General features: G+C 43.4%; 1 protein-coding gene across 3 annotated transcripts in view; it reads right to left on the reverse strand.

The window, feature by feature from the left end:
* Positions 1–12,851, reverse strand: part of CELF5 (CUGBP Elav-like family member 5) — a 179,560-nt gene that overhangs the window by 14,230 nt on the left and 152,479 nt on the right. For all 3 annotated transcript variants that reach the window (XM_077270656.1, XM_077270665.1, XM_077270673.1), the window contains 5 exons: positions 11,791–11,937; positions 8,058–8,202; positions 7,520–7,666; positions 7,353–7,418; positions 6,530–6,607 (listed from right to left, as the gene is read on the reverse strand). In XM_077270656.1, the coding sequence (XP_077126771.1) occupies positions 6,530–6,607; positions 7,353–7,418; positions 7,520–7,666; positions 8,058–8,202; positions 11,791–11,937 (583 nt within the window). The remainder of the gene's footprint in view (positions 1–6,529; positions 6,608–7,352; positions 7,419–7,519; positions 7,667–8,057; positions 8,203–11,790; positions 11,938–12,851) is intronic.

The raw sequence follows: 12,851 nt of genomic DNA on the forward strand, positions 1-12,851 counted from the left end.
TTGTAAAAATTTGCCCGGTCATTAACGTGCCAACCACCCTCGGGGGTAAAGAGGTTAAGGTATACCTTTTGCAACAAGTTTTGATTTGCTGTGGCTAGAGTTTAGTAGATTTTAATAGGGAAGGTTTGGGTTCTTAGATCCCTTCCAATCATTCAAATGGAATAAAGGCTTTCAGGCGCAGTCAGACAGCCATATAACACAGACGACGAACGCATCACAATCACGGCTGGCGGCTCTCCTTAACCGACTATGACAGCTGCATAGAAATACATGCTGTCACGCTCAGTTCAGGAGAGCTGCCAGCCAGTCCGAGCATTGTGATGTCGTCTGTGTTATACGGCCGTCTGACTGCGCCCTACCACTGAGTATAAGCAGAGTACAGGCCCACCGACTTTTTATTGAGCCTGTGCCCTGCCCTTTTTGCGCTCATGGATAAGCATAGTACTTTCACCCTTTCTTTCTATTTTGTTAATAATTCTCTACCCCTATTGTTCGGGCCATCACTTACATATTCATTCCTACTCCTGGGACTCATTTTGTGGCTTACCCCATGGCCAACAGTAAGGATTTCAATCCCTTCTCTAATTGGGTTCAGGGATTTAGCTGTGGTACAGTGAGCGATGCATAAGCCTTTATGGCTCATGGATGGCAACTGCGCCTTTTTAATTGCTTCTGTTGAGCTAATACAAATATATAGATGGGCATAAATATATAAATGCCCATATGGCAGACATCTGTGGTGCCTCTTTTCTCAGAGAAATTGGCCAGGTTAAAAATCTGCCCTGTATTGAAATCAGTGGGATCCACTAACAAAGGCGGCCAGCTTGTGCAGCTGCACATTCTGGGGTAGAGCGAGCACGCTCACAGAAATAGCTGATAATGATTTCTATGGAGGAACATTTATCGGTATTCAAAGAAGCTTCTGTAGAGTTCTCATACAGTAGATTTAGACCTATCACTTTCCACCATGGATGTGTGTAACTCATCTTTTATGTATCCAAGATACATAGGTTTGCTGTGGGTTGTCCACCAATTCTAGATTTTATGGCCTGTTTAGTAAAGATGGAGGAGAGGATCACCAGCTACATTCATCATGGGGTAGAGGATATTAATGCTTTGTGAACCCAAAGAGAAAGTAGTAAATATATTGGTGGCAAAGGCGAGGACCTGTCATCATCATCCTGACTTCTGATCCCAGAAACCTTTCACTTGATGGATTTCTATATTCCTCACGCATTAGTCATAAATATCACAGTTCAGTGCATTTTAGACATAATCAGATGCAAATTACTCTGTAGATTTCTGGGTACTTTTGCTTTGTCTCAGTTCTGAAGACATGCCAAACTAGGCCAGTCCACAAAGGCATTTATGAAGGAAATCCATCCAATAGTAATCTTCTGACATATCTATTTATTATGCTTGCTTTTAAAACTCCATCATATTCCACAGCACTTTACATTCATTACCATCTCTGTCCCCATCGGGGCTCACAATCTAAATTCCCTATCTGCATGTCTTAGGAGTGTGGGAGGAAACCCAGGCAAACACGAAGAGAACATACAGACTCCTTGAAGATATTGACATGTCATTGAAGCAGCAATCACCTTCTGAGCAGCCTGGGGTTTATAGGTTTCAGCAAAATGCAAAAACTTTAATTTTTTAATCTTTCATCATTTTGGGAAGGCCCTTCAAAGAGGGGAATTAAAGGAAGACTTTCTCAAAAAGTTTAGTAACTGATTGGAAAATGTGTGCTATTGCAGAGAACTCATTATTATTATTATTATTATTTATTTATATAGCACCATTAATTCCATGGTGCTGTACATGAGAAAGGGGTTACATACAGAGTTATAGATATCATTTACAGTAAACAGGTTTACAGTGACACACTGGTACAGAGGGGAGAGGACCCTGTCCTTGCGGACTTACATTCTATTGGATAGTGGGGAAGAGACAGAATGTAGGGGTGAGGCGGCGGCGGCTCTGGCGGTGGTGAGGCGGCGGCTCGGTTATTGTAGGCCGTAGGCTTTCCTGAAGAGATGGGTTTTCAGGTTCCGTCTGAAAGATCCGAGGGTGGTGGATAATCGGACGTGTTGAGGCATGGAATTCCAGAGGATGGGGGATATTCGGGAGACTTGGAGGCGATTGTGTGAGGAACGAATAAGTGTGGAGGAGAGTAGGAGGTCTTGGGATGAACGAAGATTACGTGAGGGAAGATAGTTGGAGATTAGTTCAGAGATATAGGGAGGGGACAGGTTGTGGATGGCTTTGTAGATCAGTGTTAGTAGTTTGAACTGGATTCGTTGGGGGATTGGGAGCCAGTGGAGGGATTTGCAGAGGGGAGAAGCAGGGGAGTAGCGAGGAGAGAGGTGGATTAGGCGGGCAGCAGAGTTGAGGACAGACTGGAGTGGTGCAAGAGAGTTAGCGGGGAGGCCACAGAGGAGGGTGTTGCAGTAATCGAGGCGGGAGATGATGAGAGCATGCACAAGAGTTTTGGTAGATTGTGGACTGAGGAAGGAACGGATTCTGGCAATATTTTTGAGTTGGAGGTGACAGGAGGTGGCAAGAGCTTGGACGTGAGGTTTGAAGGACAGGGCAGAGTCAAGAGTTACCCCGAGGCAGCAGATTTCAGGAGCGGGAGAGAGCGTGATGCCGTTCACCATAATAGATAGATTGGGTAGGGGGAATACGTGAGGTGGGGGAAAGATGATGAATTCGGTTTTGTCTACATTGAGTTTTAGGAAGCGAGAGGTGAAGAAGGAGGATATGGCTGACAGACACTTCGGGATTCTGGACAGCAGGGAGGTGACATCTGGGCCAGAGAGGTAGATCTGAGTGTCGTCTGCATACAGGTGGTACTGGAAGCCATGGGACTTTATGAGTTGTCCTAGGCCAAGGGTATAGATGGAAAAAAGTAGGGGTCCTAGGACAGAGCCTTGAGGGACTCCGACAGAGAGAGGGCGGGATGAGGAGGTAGTGTGGGAGTGGGAAACGCTAAATGTGCGGTTGGATAGGTATGAGGCAATCCAGGACAGGGCGAGGTCCTTGATGCCAAGGGAAGAAAGAATCTGTAGCAGTAGGCAGTGATCGACTGTGTCGAAAGCAGAGGACAGGTCAAGAAGGAGGAGGATGGAGAACTGTCTGTTAGCTTTGGCTGTGACTAGGTCATTAGTAATTTTTGTCAGGGCAGTTTCGGTGGAGTGGTGGGGGCGGAAGCCAGATTGGAGGTTGTCAAGGAGAGAGTTAGATGAGAGGTGGGAGGAAAGTTGACCATGGACATGCTGCTCAAGGAGTTTTGAAGCAAACGGGAGCAGTGATATGGGGCGATAGCTGGGCATAGCAGTTGGGTCAAGGTTAGTTTTTTTGAGGATGGGTGTGATGGTGGCATGTTTGAAGGCAGAGGGGAAGGTACCAGAAGAGAGCGATAGGTTGAAGAGATGGGTTAGGGCTGGAATAAGCGTGTTAGTGAGGTTGGGGAGCAGGTGGGAAGGCATGGGGTCAAGTGCACAGGTGGTGAGGTGTGATTTGGAAAAGAGGCGAGTAAGCTCTCCTTCAGTGATGTTGGAGAGGGAGGTTATTAGGGAAGGGCAGAGGTCTGGTATATGGAGTGGTTGGGGTGGTGGACAAGTAAAGGTTTGCCTTGTTTGGTCGATCTTGTTTTTGAAGTAGGTGGCAAAGTCCTCGGAAGAGATGAAGGGAGTCGGAGGTGGCATAGTCTTCATCTATGGTCTACTGAGACCATTTGGGTTGGACATGTGGTATAACTTGCAAAGAGGTAGACCACGTATCGGGGTGGAAAAGGGCCCAACACAGTTATACGATTTTCCTGCAGCTGCCACTAGTGAGAACCCACTACTTAGTGATTTTTACAGCTCATATTGAGTTTTTCAGTAGGAATAAGCTATTTATTGTGTGCAGAAGAGCAGGTTATTTGAAGATCACAAGGAAATATTTATCAATGTATTTGTACACGTTTTCAGGCATAAATTCACTTACAAATATGGTGCTCAAGCCGACCACCATGTGCATGAAGCCCCTGCAGTACTTTTTATGGTAAGTGTATTGAAAAGTGTGGGAAGAACATGTTAACAATACCACTATTTACCACTATTAGAAAAGCAAGAGAAAGTGACCAATCATGGCACATACATGTAGCTTGGATGACTATGGTCAAAGCATTCCGCCCGGACAGAGCACATCTTCAGCACCCATCCTGCATGTTTGCAAACAATTTTCAAATGAACATAACATAATCCAAAATAGTCAAATTGGCTCTTTGGGCTGAAATTATTCTTATATGTACGGTCCTGCTTTAAAAGTCATATTAGGAGGTTATGTTTTGTATATGGAATCTGTTTACTCAGTCTAACTTGGACACACTACAAGAATGGGGTTATCACATTGGCACAGGACTTGCTCTTTCTACAATCCCAGCAACAAAACATAGGAGGAAATAAATAGAGATTCATGGTCATATCAGCACTATGGCCACCAGTGGCCCTTTGACAACACAATGGAGGAGCATCACACCAGGAATGGAGGACCAATAAGGTAAGGGCACTGCATGCAGGCCTGTATTTGCACAAGGAGGTTGGGGGGAGTGTGGATAGTTGGGGAGACTAGACTTTCCCAGAGCATTAGGGGAAGGAGGGTAGGGATAGGAGTCCTACCAGTGAATGCCACTGCTCTGAATGGTGGAGCAGCAGTCAGTCTGCTGCGCTCCACCAGTCGCAAAGGACACTGGCATTCATAGCAGTAGAAGAACCACGGCTGAGAAATAAACTGTACCCTGTGCCAGTCACTGACGTTCTTCAGCACAATCAATCCCAAAATATTTAAGCATGTAAGTACTGGATACTTCAGGTGAAGCAATGTTATGTGCAGGGGCCTGTGTACTCAAACATCGGGAAGGTGAGCATGACGTGGGGTTAGGAGGGAGTTGCGAGCAGGGAGCAATTTGTGGCTGCATACTATGTTTGAGGATGTCATGGGGACATGGTGCTGGTCGAAAGTAGTGTGTGTGTGCTTCTGCTCCATGTATCACATGTGAGGAGGACGCTGAGGTTGTAAATGTCAGCAGCTGTCCGCCAACTCCCATAAGTGAATCACAAAGCAGGAGAGGTGGTGGGGAGTGAGGACAAATAAGAGTTTTTCCTACTTGGAGCACTGCCCTCACAAACTAGAAGACTCTGTGCTCACTCCTACACAAATGAATGAGAGCAGATTGGGAGAGAACCAGTAACTACTTCGGGGACTAGCCCATCATCCTAGACCAGCAATGGGAAGGTATAGTCTGGTGTGGAGGTGTGAGCTTCATTCTTTTTCCTGAGATGTATTCTTAGTGTCAGCCTGCAGGTGGCAGCATAGTTCCTATGTCCCCTAATGAAGCGACCAAGTAACATATATATTTAAAAATGTTTTCCCAGCAGTGAATAAGAGGATATATATATTTGTATAAGTTTAATTCGCTTTTGATAAATATTTATCACCAGTGAATAAAATGCATACATAACTACACTTTGTGCACAATTATTGGCCAAGTGAGTATTTTGACCAAATCTTTATTTTATGCAGATTTTCCAACTCCAAGCTGTATAAACTTGAATGCTTGTTGGACGAAGCAGATCAAGTGATGTGAATTTGTGTAATGAGGGAGGGTGAGACCCAAGGATACAAGGTGTGCAGAATTATTAGGCAGCTTGTTTTCTTCTGGCATAATGGGACAAAAAAAGAGATTAACTGACTCTGAAAAGTCCAAAAAATGTTAAAAGTCTAATAGAGGGCATATGCAATCTCGCGTGACTGTGGGAGGTGTTACATAGGAAACACCATTGGCCCATTGCATGAACACTTGAGTGAACATGTACCATCACTGATATCAGGCAATGGTTCTCCGAGACTGATTGACCACATGACGTGGGATCATGGAGGTGACCCTGACCACACGTGGTTTTTGGGATTATATAATGAAAATGCACCTGTAGAAGGGGGTGATTGTCACGAAATGCTGTTAAGGAAAGGAATACATTTCTAGGCTCTGGGAGCGATGGGCCTAAACGATCGCAATGATAGTAACATACTTGTATGTTTTAATGATATTTTGCTTGTGTGATTTTTTTATATGCTACTTCTTTGTGATCTTGCTTGGTAATATTAGTAAAAGTACAACTCTGATAATAGGAGGTTCTATATAAAAGGGAGTGTTATTAGTGATGTCAGAGCCGAAATAACTGAGCTGTTGCTCATCCAATTTGTGTCTCTGATAAGAGAATAAATGGATTTTTATGAAATGAGAGTGGTGAGCCACTTCTTACTCTTCCTAACCGCTACCTTACAAGTTTCATGTTAATAATCGGGAAGTGTAAATGTGCCCTCATGGGGTGCACTCAAACTTCATGTTTAGGGCAGTATGAGCTGTATATATGGCCCTGATGGCATGGTTTATTATTTTTCAGTTTCACACCCATATACACAGATTTTTTGAATTCTGGAAAAGCTCTTGAACTTGGATTTTCTATCAGATCCTTACCTTCACGTTGTTGGAGTATCGGAGGAGGCTGTGGATTGTTGTGTGTGACAGGCGTAAGAGCGGCTGTAGGATAAATTGCTGGTTGGGGGAAAGAAACAAAAATGTGAATGGCCAAAATATCAAGACAGATAGCATGCTACACTATACTTATTGGCAGAGTGGCACAACCTAAAGTAGTTCCCTGAAGATATAGAACAATCCCTCATTCTGGCTACATGCACTTGGCTGTATTGTGGTTCAGAGCAGTTGTATCTTCAAAGCCTTTGTAAAAAGTTGTTCAAAAGGTAAAAATGACCTTTAAAGGGAACCTGTCAGAAATGTCTACCTCCTTAAACCATTTATAAGACTGTGTATCCCTTTAATAGATATCCAGTCAATCATTTTATGACCCCAAAGCGCTCCAGCACCAGCATGACATCTCATTTTCAAGTTCTTCATACGTTTTTTGTAGAAGAACATTGTAGCATGAAGACCCATCTCCAGTTCCTCAGTCTCACACTGTGTTCTCTTCCTAGATCCACTCTCCTATGGTTGATTGGCAGGTCGTTGGCCAGAGATCAATACCTATCAACCAAAGGAGGGTCGCGCTAAGCAGGGAATACAGCATGAGGTGGAGGAGCTGGATCTTCACACCACAATGAACGTTCCAGACAAATGTATACAGAACCCCCAAAATATGATCTCTCGCTGCTGGAGTATTACTTTGGGGTCACCAAGTAGTCAATTGTCTTATCTATTAAAGGGTAAGGATATGTCCTAGATCTAGAATGGCTAGAGAACAATGGTGTTGTTTGTGGAATGATGTCAGCAAGTAAAGTACTACCTGAATACTGCTGTACCCCAGTAAACGAAGGGTGCAGGCTCTCCACTGTCAATGCAGGACTTTGGGCTGTACAGCAAATAGAGGTAACAAAGACAAAATCATCAGAGCATGTACTAACTCCACATGTCACTAACCTACTGCTGGAAGCACCCGCCCTTCCCCCTCACCTGGATATGGCACAATGCTATTGGTGTAAATTGTGTCCAGAGCAGGATGGCTACTGGGAAATGGTACAAGCCCGGGAAATCCATTGGTTAATGGGGCAACCAGCCCAGGTACGGCTGCAGTGCCAATGACAGGTGGAGAATGTAGTCCTGTGGGGAAAATACAGATCATTTCCAGGAAAAGACAATTCAGAAAACACCGCTTTAAGTAATAACAGCTGTTCACAGTTACTAAGCAACACATGCCAGTGTCACTTAGCGATGTACTCCTCCCAGTGTCTCTAGGCAACTTAACTCTTTCTCATGTTACTAAGCAACACAACTCCTGATATTAAAATGCTGCTTCCAGTGTTGCTAAGCAACTGAAACCCTTTCTTTTTCAAAGGAACTTGACATCCACTTGCTAAGCATCATCATCAGGTTTTTCCCCCGCCACAATGCAATATATGTCGTTACGAAGTGACATGTGCAGACAAAATCCCCCCTAATAGTTGTTGTATAGGCACGATCCCCATAAACATCGGACAGACGCGAGGCTCACCTGATGCTGGAGTTATGGGCGTGGTTGGCAGTCCGTTCAGGTTCACAGCGCCAATCTGCTGAATATGACATGGAGGAAAGGCCACGCCAGGACTCAGGTAACTCCCGTGTGATGTGGACAGGACTGTTGTCTGCTGCTGCATCAGCTGGTAGGAAAACATTGCAAAGCACTAATTTAGCAAATTACCCAAAGCAAAAAAAAAAAGAAATCTTCCTAGTATTCCACATATGACGATGCATCTACAGTGCTGGGCCCACGGCACGGCCAGGCTCAGCGTTAGCAGCTTTCTGACTGAATGTGACCGTGTAATACGAGATAACATTACAGCATAATAAGGGAAATGTGGTAACGATGCGTCTGCACCCCACCGTGCTGGCCAAACAGTATAACACAACTATACCTTACATTGGCCTGTCACACATTGGCTCATGCCACTATTCACCACAACGGGGCAGTCGTTCCTCACAATCGCACAGCGCTATTAACTCCTTCTCTGTTGGTTCTTCTTTATCTGCCCTGGGGAGCCAGTGACGAGAATGGATTTCTCTTTTCTAGCTGTGACGTATTATGTGTGTCTCTCCAGCCCTCCGCTGCATTGCCTCCCCATCCAAGCCCTCTTTCCTTCCAGTTATAGCTAGCCGTCGGTGCATCCCAATATTTCTCTGCTTCATTTTTTCACTTGTGCCACATTAATCGCTAATCCATACTTTATTTCATGTTATTACAAACCCCATCGCTTATTAGTGCAATATTTACCAGCGCCCTACTATAAGGAAAATGTCTGCATCTGTCTTCAGTGAGAATATAACACACTTCTCTTCCCTTAGCTTTTTAGTCTTATTTAAACACATTGTGGAGAGCCATTACTATATACAGTATTCTCAGTAAGGGCGAGTAGCCAGCATATACTGTATCTGTTTCATCGGGGAGCACTGACTCCAATGTTACACTACGGAGCCGTGCTGACTAACGTTTATTGTCTGATGCCGAGTCGGCATGAGAAAAAAAATTGCTAAATGCAGTGATTGGCAGCGTATGTTGGACGGCGCGCACCCATACAAGTCAATGGGTGCGGGCAAAACATCAGACTGCACTCAGATGCAGTGCAATATACCAAGACGCACACAATGGAGAAGATGGAAAAATGAAGGTCTCCATCTTCTCCACACCTATGGTCGTATGCGAGAGAATCGGGTCACAGTAAAATGACACTTGGCTCACGCTTGCAGCAGAGTCTGAGGCGAGGGTCATGAGAGAATCATCGGATGCTGTACGCTTGTGTGAGCGAACCCTAATACTGCATATCTCAATTCCTTTGTCCTCTATTCACTTCTCTCTTTACAGCTCACACAAACCATCAATACTATACCTTCTCTTTAGTTCTACCTATCCACAAAATCCACTTCTACAGTCGTGTTAAGAAGGTCATATATAAAATTGTCCATTTTTATTATCCAGAAAAAAAACAGACATTTTTTTTATTTGTATGCCTTTTGTATCAGTACGGCCACATTCACACATTCAGTATTTTACCTCAGTATTTTACCTCAGTATTTCTCAGCCAAAACCAGGAGTGGGTGATAAATACAGAAGTGGTGATGTGTTTCTATTATACTTTTCCTCTGATTGTTCCAATCCTGGTTTTAGCTTACACATACTGAGGTAAAATACTCACCAAATACTGACCGTGTGCATGTAGCCTATGTCAGGTTTTTTTTTAACATCCATATGTCATTTTACAGGAAGACAAAATACAGTTTACTAGTTTAATAATTGCAACGGATCATTTAAGAAATGATGCCAAATGGATAGTGCTTGTGTTGCACCCAATTATTTTTTTAAAACACCTATTTAGTTTATAGTGGTGGTACATTGCTTGGACAACTCCTTTTTAAATGAAGTAGTCCCTCTTGTAAGATAAAACCAGCATATAGTCACCTCCCGCACTGCTGTTGGCACCAGATCTACCAGGTCATTATGTCATGTGAGCCCTGCAGCCGATCAGTGGCTGCTAGTGATCTGCTGCACTCTTACGTCTTCCACTTGTCTGGGGTCCGTCCGAGGGAATGGACAGCGAAGGAGCAGGGCTCACGTGGCATAAGAATGTATACGAGTGCCCCAGAAGTTCCAGTGCCGACAACACCGGAACAACACTGGCGCAAGAGGCGAGTCTATGTTATTTTTATTTTACAAGAGGGACTGCTTCATTTAAAAAAGGGGTTGTCAAGGTTCTGGATGATCCCTTATTGGGTCTGAACAAGCCCTTACATTGCGTGAACATTCAATGCGACAATTTAGACAAATGCCTGTCGTTTGCGTTAGTTTAAAGATGACTGCAAATCACAGAAAAGGTAACGTCTCCAACCAATTAATCTCCTGTCTGGAGCAGCACCATAAAACCTTACTATTTGTATAGGATAACAAGGCAGAAAATATACCACAGCTCATAGATCTGATTATGTATTAGCCAATGACATTTGGCTCTCGTGCTGATACTTGTATTTAACTAAAGGTGACGCCCGAACCTAAGCCAGCAATTTAAACTATATATACAATGGGGAGAATAAGTATTTGATACACTGCTGATTTTGCAAGTTTTTCCACCTACAGAGAATAGAGAGGTCTGTAATTTTTATCGTGGGTACACTTCAGCTGTGAGAGACAGAACCTAAAAATAGGGAACAGAAAATCACGTTGTATGATTTTTACATAATTAAATAGCATTTTATTGCATGAAATAAGTATTTGATCACATATCAATCATCAAGAATTCTGGCTCTCACAGACCTGTTAGTTTTTCTTTGAGAAGCCCTCAAAGTTACCTGTATAAAAGACACCTGTCCACACACTCAATCAATCACACTCCACCATCTCCACCATCTCCACCATGGCCAAGACCAAAGAGCTGTCTAAGGACACCAGGGACAAAATTGCACACCTGCACAAGGCTGGGATGGGCTACAAGGCAATAGGCAAGCAGCTTAGTGAGAAGGCAACAACTGTTGGCACAATAATTAGAAAATGGAAGAAACACAAGATGATTGTCAATCTTCCTCAATCTGGGGCTCCATGCTAGATTTCGCCTTGTGGGGTAAGGATGATTCTGGAAAAAAAAAGTCAGGAATCAGCCCAGAACTACACGGAAGGAGCTGTTCAATTACCTGAAGAGAGCTGGGTCCTCTGTCTCAAACATTACCATTAGTAACACTATGCCGTCATGGATTAAAATCCTGCAGGGCACGCAAGGTCCACCTGCTCATGCAAGCACATGTCCAGGCCCATTTGAAGTTCACCAATGACCATATGGATGATCCAGAGGAGGCATGGGAGAAAGTCATCTGGTCAGATGAGACCAAAATATAACTTTTTGGTATCAACTCCAGTCTCCATGTTTGGAGAAGAAGAAGGATGAGTACAATTCAAAGAACACCACCCCAACCGTGATGTATGGTGGGGGAAAAATCCAAGATTCTGCCTCTCACAGGTGAAGTGTACCTATGATAAAAAATTGCAGTCCTCTCCATTCTTTGTGAGTGAGAAAACTTGCAGATCGGCAAGGTATCAAATACTTATTTTGCCCACAGGTGTGTGTATATATATATATATTACGTACATATATACACATAATGTATATACATTTATATGTTGATATAACCATTAATATATTGTACGCACAAACTTTTAATAAGGTTTTTCTGACAAGCTCCTAAAAGCGGAGAACTAAAAGATTTACCGCTTGTGCGTAGGCGCTGTAAGGGCTTATGGGAAGTGCCAGTGATGGAGTGAAGATGCCCAACTGTCCAACCATCTGTTGCATTCGACGTAGAGTTCGCTCTTTGTCTGTGTCTGCAAATTTGACCACAAGGCTGGATGATGCTCCCTGAGAACATAAAGATTGGAACAATGACTATCATTAAGAACCAACACATTCAAGTAAACAGGTTTTATCATTTTTTAAAAAGCCAAATCTCAGAAAGCATATTTTACATTACGGTAGTTACAGTATGTTCAGCTAGACAGGTAGAGATGTCTAAGCTAGAGCCAGTTATCCTGCCATCAGCTTGCGTAATCAGGGCCAATTGCGGTAGCTAGCAGATTGCAATAACTGGCTACTCAGTGTATTCTAAAGGATAAATATATAATAGGATTTTTAGCTTTTACTCCAATCATCTGTTAATGTTACCATGCCAGGTACAGTTAAAGGGAATTCGTCACCAGGTTTTTGCCATCTAGTCTTAATGCAGCATAATGTAGAGACAGAGACCCTCATGCCAGCAATGTGTCACTTACTGGACTGCTTGCTGTAGTTTTGATAAATTCACTGTTTTATCAGCAGAAGACTTGCAAACCTGCTGCCATGTAGTCCTCCATAATGATGAGCTCTGTGGAACCCCGCCCCCATCACTGATTGGCAGCTTTCTGTGCACACTGTGAGTAAGCAGAAAGCTGTCAATCGGTGGTGGGGGCGGGGTTGTAGTGAGCTTAATATTATGAGAACTAGTAGATCTGCAGCAGATAAAACAGTGATTTCTTTTCATCAAAACCGCAGAAAGCAGCCCAACAAGTGATACATTACTGGAATCAGAGACTTAGATGGGGTAGCAAATTCCCTTTAAATACTGAACTTATGTTATATAACCAGTCAGACCAACAAACACATCAGTATAACAAAACTAAATATTGCCATCTCCTGTATGACAACAATTATCACAACTATAACTATTGTTAATTCTATAATGAAAAACTTCCTGGGCAAAGCAATTATGATTTGGTAATTAAATATATTTAGGAAAT

The sequence above is a fragment of the Ranitomeya variabilis genome, chromosome 1 (genome assembly GCF_051348905.1).
Source record: "Ranitomeya variabilis isolate aRanVar5 chromosome 1, aRanVar5.hap1, whole genome shotgun sequence".
NCBI lineage: Eukaryota > Metazoa > Chordata > Amphibia > Anura > Dendrobatidae > Ranitomeya > Ranitomeya variabilis.